At 47.4% G+C, this 7,948-nt stretch overlaps 1 protein-coding gene across 1 annotated transcript; it reads right to left on the reverse strand.

The window, feature by feature from the left end:
* Positions 1 to 4,019: 4,019 nt before the first annotated feature.
* LOC103289228 (spermatogenesis-associated protein 31D1-like) lies at positions 4,020 to 7,680 on the reverse strand. Its single transcript, XM_028150485.2, has one exon. The coding sequence runs from the start codon at positions 7,362 to 7,364 to the stop codon at positions 4,065 to 4,067; it is 3,300 nt and encodes a 1,099-aa protein (XP_028006286.2). The 5' UTR covers positions 7,365 to 7,680; the 3' UTR covers positions 4,020 to 4,064.
* Between the last annotated feature and the right edge of the window lie 268 nt (positions 7,681 to 7,948).

Here is a 7,948-nt window from a genome sequence, read left to right on the forward strand (position 1 = left end):
GTGGGAGCACACTGACCACCAGGGGGCAGCTCCTGCGTTGAGCATCTGCCCCATGGTGGTCAGTGTGAGTGTCATAGCAACCAGTTGTTCCACCATTCGGTCGATTTGCATATTGCTTGCTTCTCCGCAGCTTTGCTCCCTTCTGCAGCTCTTGGCTTCTTTCTACGCTGTCTTGATATGCAAATTAGCCACCATCTTTGTTGGGGTAATTTGCATGCTCGTCCCGATTGGTTGGTGGGCGTGGCTTGGCTGGTAGGCATGGCTTGGGCGTAGCGACGGTGTGGTCAATTTGCATATTTGTCTATTATTATGTAGGACTAGAGGCCTGGTGCACGAAATTCATGCACGGGGGCGGGGGGAGGGTGTCCCTCAGCCCAGCCTGCACCCTCTCCAATCTGGGACCCCTCGAGGGATGTCCGACTGCCCATTTAGACCCGATGGGCAGTTGGACATCCCTCTCACAATCCAGGACTGCTGGCTTCCAACTGCTTGCCTGCCTGCCTTCCTGATTGCCTCTAACCACTTCTGCCTGCCAGCCTGATCACCCCCTAACTACTCCCCTGCCAGCCTGATTGATGCCTAACTGCTCCCCTGCCAGCCTGTTTGCCCCCAACTTCCCTCCTCTGCTGGCCTGATCACCCTTAACTGCCCTCCCCTGCAGGGTTAATCGACTCCAACTGCTCTCCCTTGTAGGCCTGGTCCCTCTCAACTGCCCTCCCCTGCTGGCCATCTTATGGTGGCCATCTTGTTCTACATAGGGGCAGCCATCTTTGACCACATGGGGGCAGCCATATTGTGTGTTGGAGTGATGGTCAATCTGCATATTATTCTTTTATTAGATAGGATAGAGGCCTGGTGCATGGGTGGGGGCCAGCTGGTTTGCCCTGAAGGGTGTCCCGGATCAGGGTGAGGGTTCCCTTGGGGCATGGGATGGCCTGGGCAAGGGGCCTGTGGTGGTTTGCAGGCTGGCCATGCCCCCCAGTGACCCAAGTGGAGGCCCTGATATCTGGGGTATATATATCTTCTTACAATTGAAATTTTGTAACCTGGAATGGAGCCAAGCCTTCTGCTCACTCTGTGGTGGCAGCTATTTCTGTTGGGGTTTATTCACCTTCTATAATTGAAACTTTGTAGCCTGGAGTGGAGGCCTAGGCCGGCCAGGGCAGGTGGAAAGGTTGGCTTCCTTTGTCGCCGGGGGCAACCCTAGCCTGCTCTCTCCAGCTCCGTGGCTGCCGCCATTTCTGTTTGGATTTGTTTACCTTCTATAATTGAAACTTTGTAGCCTTGAGTGGAGGCTTAGGCTGGCAAGGGCAGGTGGAAAGCTTGGCTTCCTCCATTGCCTGGGAAACCCAAGCCTCCCTCCTGCTCTCTGTGGCTGTAGCCATCTTGGTTGGGTTTTTTTTGCATACTTGCTCTGATTGGCTGGTGAGCGTGGCTGGTGGGCATGGCTGGTGGGTGTAGCAGAGTGATGGTTAATTTGCATATTACTCTTTTATTAGGTAGGATAGTTTACATACCATACAATTCACCCATTTAAAGTGTACACTTTTATAATTTTAGTATTTTCAGATATGTACATTCCCACAGTCAATTTTAAAATTTTAATGACTTCAAAAAGAAAACTTATCTTTAGTTATCATCTCTCTCCTCCCCTTTCTTCCCTCACCCCCAGCCCTAAGCAACCACTAATGTATTTTCTATTTCTCTTGTTTTGTCTGTTTTGAACATTTCATATGGATGGAATCACATGTGACTGGCTTTATTCACTTAGCATAATGCTTTGTGACTGGCTTTATTCACTTAGCATAATGCTTTCAGGGCTCATCCATGTTATAGCATGTATTAATATCTTATTGCCAAAAGATATTACATTGCATGGATGTACCACATTTTATTTACCATTCATCACTTGATGGACATGTGGGCTGTTTCCACCTTTTGAGTATTATGAATACTGAATACTACTGCTGTGAGCAATTGTTTACAAGTTTGGTGTGAACATGTGTTTTCATTTTGCATGAGTGTATACTTAGAGGTGGAGTTGCTGGCTCATATGGAAACTCTCTGTTTGACATTTTGAGGAAGGGCCAGACTATTTATCAAAGTGGCTGCACCATTTTTCATTCCCATCGGCTATGTGTGAGGGTTCCACCTCCACATTCTCAGTGAGACTTACCTGACTTTTTGCTTCTAGCCTTTTTGTGTGTCTGTTGCTATCTCATAGTGCTTGTGATTTGCATTTTTTTCTGATGGCTAGTGATATTGAGCATCTTCTCATCTAATATTTTACTTTTAATGGCATTTTTGGAAAGAAAGAGATAAACAAGTGTATCTGATCTGCATTTAAGTCATTTTCATGCATAACAGGAAAATTTTTTCTAAATATTTGAAAGCACATACAGTGTTGTTTTTAAGTGTTTTGTTGAAAAGTCCCCTATCTCATGGCTTCTTGTTCCTCTGTGTCCAGCACATCTGTTGAGCAAGTGGAGATGGTTTCAGTTTGAGGAAAGTGAGATTTTCCATGGATTTGAGCAGCTTTGGGGAGAGAATAGACAAAGGAAATATGGAACGAAGCTCCATGTTTTTGTTCACATGTAAGCATGGGATCATTATCTGTGGAATGAATGAATGAATGATTTCCAGATAGTTCCATGGCACCAGTAGAATCCATTGTGAGATTTACTAGTAATCCAGTAGTGATCAGCTACTTATAGGAAGACATTTCTGGAAAAACACAGAGTTGAAATTTCGCCAGACAGGAAGGATTCCAGGGGACTGGAAGGGGCCCATTGTCATAGAGCTTTTTAAATGTTAGTCACTAGATATACCATCAAGTCTACCTTAGAAAGGGAGGAAGCCAATAGCTTTGTGGATTGATAGTGAGTGGAAACATGAATGACCTGGAATTTTTAAAAACTAACAATGGGCATCTATGCTGGAAGGATAGGGGATGAGGCCATAGGGTAAAAGGTCAGATTATATTATTCCTGAGGCAGAGATGTTCCTGGTAATAAGGTCTGCAGTGTGGCAGTGACTGCACTGGAGCAGAAGTAAAGGACACTAAGATGAGATGGTGTAGGAGCAGGGAGGCTGGGTTATTGGCTGCTTGTCCATGTGGATGTAAGAGCTCTCCGCTGCCTGCTCACCTCTTCACATTCCCTGCCTTGGGCTCCATTCCACCTTTAGCTCCTTTTGGGTCTGCATTTTTCTGTGATCTCTAGCTTCAGTCATTGTAAGGCCAATGGCATAACTCTGGACAAGATACTAGTGTGGTAGTGAGAGGGGCTCTGTTGTTTTGTTGTTGTTTTGCTTTTTCTCTTTACACTCAGGATTCACAAGGCTTCCTGGGAAAGCTACCTGAAGTGCTCACGAGGACGCTCATTCCATTTTTGTGTTTCAGCCTGTACACGTGGATTTGCCTTCCCTCCAGACCACTATAATAAGGGCGGATGTGAGTGCAGATTAGGCAGAAGAAAAACAATACCCCCACTCCCCCCGCCAAACACTCCCATTTAGGGTTCACCCACCTGTGGGATCCTCTGATCACTGACTTCGAAATAATGATTAAGCCACTGTCTCCTCTTCACTGACACTTTCTGAAAAAATATACCCATCCTTGATCTTCAGATGTGGAAGGCCTGTCTTCTCTACTGCCTCAAAGGACATAAAGCATTCCCTGAAGGGGAAGGTGTGGGCTGCTATCCATGTTCATTAAGGTTAAGCCAGTGGTTGGCAAACTGCGGCTCTGTTGACTAATGAGAGTTTGCCTACCACTGGGTTAAGCTATGGTGGGAGACAGAGCTCATCTCCTCAAACCTCATCAGGGAGGAAGTGGGCTTTGGGGGAGGGCACCTGATATCTCTTTCTCAACAAGATCTCCAGGGAATGGTCACTTTTGGAAGCCAAAGGAAGCAATCAGTAGGAGCTGAACTTCTCCTTTCATTCCCTAAGCACAAGCCCTGAGAAACCCTAAACCCATGCCCCCAACTCAGGACACAGAGAAGACATCACTATTATTATAGAAACATTTATTAGGCAAGTCAATATTCCCCTCGAGGAAGGAATTATTTGGGGGCGGGAAATGATTCCCCCTGGAAATTCTGGAGAAGCATTGTGTGTCTAAATCGTGGAGGCTGATCTCTGAAGGCAGTGCCTCCAGGAGTGGTGAGAACAGCAGGAGGCCCCTTGGCAGCTTGAGGCCTGCAGGTGGGGCTTGGATTGGGCACAGTCCCCCTGAGGGGCACAGATTGAGGGTGCTTCTGACATATTTGCTGGGGCTTTAATGTCACAACGTTTTGAGGGTGTTTGTCCTCATTTCTGGTATGTCTACTACAGGTAGAGTCCTGGGCAGCCAAGATAGCTCCATGGCAGCCGGACATGGCATTTGTCACTTCATATGAGGGAGTTCTGCGGTGGAAATGACGCCTTTGGCCTGGCTCTGCCTGGGCCTGCACTGCTCCCTTCTGCACAGGTTTCCCAGACTGCGCTGCAGAGGGAAGGGGCTCTTGAGGGCAGGTGGTAACTCCTGCATGCTGACGCCCCAGTTTCTCTTCTGGGAACTTCCCAATGTCTGACATGACTCTGTGGGCTTGTGCTGTCCCAGTAAAGGCAGCTCTGCTTTTAACTGGGCCTCCGCTCTGTGCAGATGATAGGGGGCTTCCCTTTTCCTGGGGGATTTCATGTATTCTGTAGTTTATTCTAGGATGAAGCCGTTTAAAAAAGCTCTTCATTTTCTTTATGAAAAGGCTATTGGGTAGAGCCTGTCCCTTCCGAGATAGGGTCTGGGGAGACTTGCTCCCAAACATCTCCTCTAAATCTTTGTCCTGAGGAGGAAATCTCTTCCCTCCAGGTTGGAAAATTCTCAGTTGTGCGTCTCCTCCACCCAGCTCTTCATATCTGGGGTCTGTAGGCTTTGGGGGAGGGCGCACGATATCTGTCTTTACAGCTGGTGGGACATTCTGATCCTGGCAGGACCTTAACATGTGCTTAGGAAGCCATGGTTCCTGCTGCTTCTCCATCCTGACTCTGCTGTCCTCCGAATGGACATGCAGCACCTGGGGAACTTCCATGACCACACTGGACACACGCTTAGCAGGAGTCAAGGAGGCTCTGTAAGTCAAGCTATCTGAGTCATGGGACATGTCCGTGGTTTGGCCTTGGGCCTGACTATACTTCTTCTCTAACTTCAACTCAGCCACTACTTGCGTTTTAAGTTCTGGTAAGTCAGGAGCTTGAACTGTTAAATTAGATGGTGGGTTTTCAGTGGTCACAGTGGTTTCTCTGTTTATTCTTTGGGAGATTCCTGTCTTGCTGGTTGTCAAGACACCACTAGTTTTGTGTTGAAGAGCATTGAGCCCCTCAGCCCTGACTGTCTCCCTGGACACTGTCGATATGAAAGCAGGTTCTGATTTCTCCCTGTTTTCACCTTGTCGTATTTCTGCTCTGTCATTAGAATTCACACTGTTATTCTCTGTCTCCTGTCCGGTCCCTGCTCGCCTTGTAGGCATCTTTGGGGGCTGAATGTTGGCTATCAGAGAATGTCTTTGACTTCTTTTGCCACTGATGGTGTTTGCAACAGGCAGTTTGGCCTTCAAAATTTTCTGGATTTCCTCTGAGAGTATGTGTTGGATATCAGCGGGTTTATGTTCTTTCTTGCTCACAAGTGAGGTGGCAGGGAGAGGAAAATTCAGGTGGTCAGCTGCATTTTCTGTTCCCACTTTGTCCCCAAGAAGGGATTCAGAGCTTTCTCTCAGGGGCATAAAAGCCCCAGATTTGGTGTTAGCCTCAGAAATCAGTTTGGTTGAGGAAGAAGAGTTGGGATTGATCGAAGAATAGGATGAAGTATCTTTCGATTTGAAGCGCTCTTTGGATTCAAGGACTTTGGTGGGAAGGCCTGACATCCTCATCTGAAACTTGGGAATGTGGGATTTCTGCATCTGCTGTGCAGCACACTCAAGCAAGGGAAGCTCCTGGGATGTGTCCAGGCGGTAGTCCCCACCCACCGATGATGGCAAACTTCTTTGCTCTAATTTGGGGTGGGATTTTATAGAAGAAATCTGATCGATAGAATGCTGTGAACTGTGCACAGTCCCAGGCAGCTGGCTCTCACTGATTTTCTCAACTTTTTTGCTCACATGTTCTTTCTGGACATTTTCCAGTTGTCTCTGAGTTACACTATGCCCTAAAACCATTGAATTTTCTCTTGACAGACTCATGTCAGAGCCACTTTCCACATCCTTACCTGAAGAGGTCTTTGAATCATTCATCAGATGAACTTTTGGATCATTCTCTTGGCTGTGTCCCTCATCCTTCTTTTTATTCTCCTCTAGTTGAAACCTTTCTGAGCTCCTCTCATAGGAGCTTCCTGGTTGGCTCAATCCAACATTTGGATTTTCACTACTCTGGTCCTTATCCACAGAGACCCAGGAGAGGCCAGAACTGCCCTTTGACTCAGGTATGCCTGAGCAATTGCTCAGAGGCTTCATCAGTGACAGAGACCCATGGGTCCTGCAGGGCTGGTTCTTGTATTGTTGGATGAGCCTCTTTCTAAGGTGATGCTCAAATTTCTCTCGAAATTCACTGCTGAGAGGAAACTCTACAGGATCGATGGAGACTGCAACATGGGCCTTAGAACTTTGAACCACAGAGGTTAAACCCCACAAACTTTCCTGTTCCTTATGCAACAAATTGCATTCCAGGTGTTCAGTTTCAGATGAGGTGAGACATTCTGATTCATTCTTGGGTCTGTGGAAATACACTTCACAGACCTTATTCTGGGTAATGGGACTGGATGGTAGGATTGGGAGTGGGGATTGAAGGTGGGCCTGGGGTTGGATCTGAGTGAGATGTAAGTGATGGGACTGAGGCAAGGTTTGAGTTTGGACCTCAGGCAAGGGTTGAGGTTGGACCGCAGGCAAGGATGAAGGTTGGAAATAAGGAAGTCCTGGGGATTTTTGGCCTGTGAAAGTATTTGAGATGCTATTGAAGAAGATTGAATAGTCACCGGAAACATGGACAGCAGAGGACAGGGACTCGCTGTGCAGAGATGGAAGACCCCAGAAAAGCTGGGCAAGTTTTTGCTTTAAATGGTCCTCCCAAATCTTAGGATATAAGTACTGCTGGGCTGAGTCCTGCTCATCAGGGCTGAGAAATAAGAGGTGTCTAGGATCTATAAATTTGGCTGCAGGGTCTTCCCCAAAAGAGATCTTTGTAGAATGCAGGGCAAGAAACCCTTCATGGAAATCGCATTGTGTCAAGGTCGAAGAGAACAAGTCTTTGGGTTGGGGTGAGGAATGGTACATTGGCTCTGGAGGCAGAGTTTGACCAGGTGGTGATGGTGAGAGAAAATTACCCAAGGTGGTCATTGAGTTTAAGGGGAGAACTGAGCGGGCTGGTGGGGAAGGCTCAGGCAGAGGAGTTGGTATGAGTTCTCCTGTAGGGACTCCTGGGAAAGCAGATGACTGATTGAATGATGGCTCAGTCAAAGGAGCTGTCACAGGAGCTGTGGAAGCCACAGGGGACACAGATGGAGTAGAATCTTCCAACGCCTTTGAGAAAAGCTGATTGATTTCAGCAGTTGCATTATTACACACCTCACAGGAGGGGTCTGGACATAAAAGTTGGCGAAAGCGGGTGGTATCATAATTCCTTCCCAGGGGGCTGCAGGAGATAGGAGGTAAAAATATGCAGCCAGGACCAGAACAAGGAAAGGAGGGCCTGGTGAGGGTGTGGCCACCTGTAGCCTTCTTCCCCTTCATATTACTCCACATCCATGACTTCATAATGCACTCAGTTGCACTCATCCCAAGCATTCACTCACAATCCCGTTCCTATGGCAACCCCTCCCATGACTAGGGAAGGCTCCACTGAATCCCTGAAATTGCACAGAACATGCTAGAGAGAGACCAGGAAAAATGGGGAAAGACTAATCACCTTTTCAGGAAAGAAA

Source organism: Eptesicus fuscus, chromosome 15 (assembly GCF_027574615.1).
Source record: "Eptesicus fuscus isolate TK198812 chromosome 15, DD_ASM_mEF_20220401, whole genome shotgun sequence".
Lineage (NCBI taxonomy): Eukaryota > Metazoa > Chordata > Mammalia > Chiroptera > Vespertilionidae > Eptesicus > Eptesicus fuscus.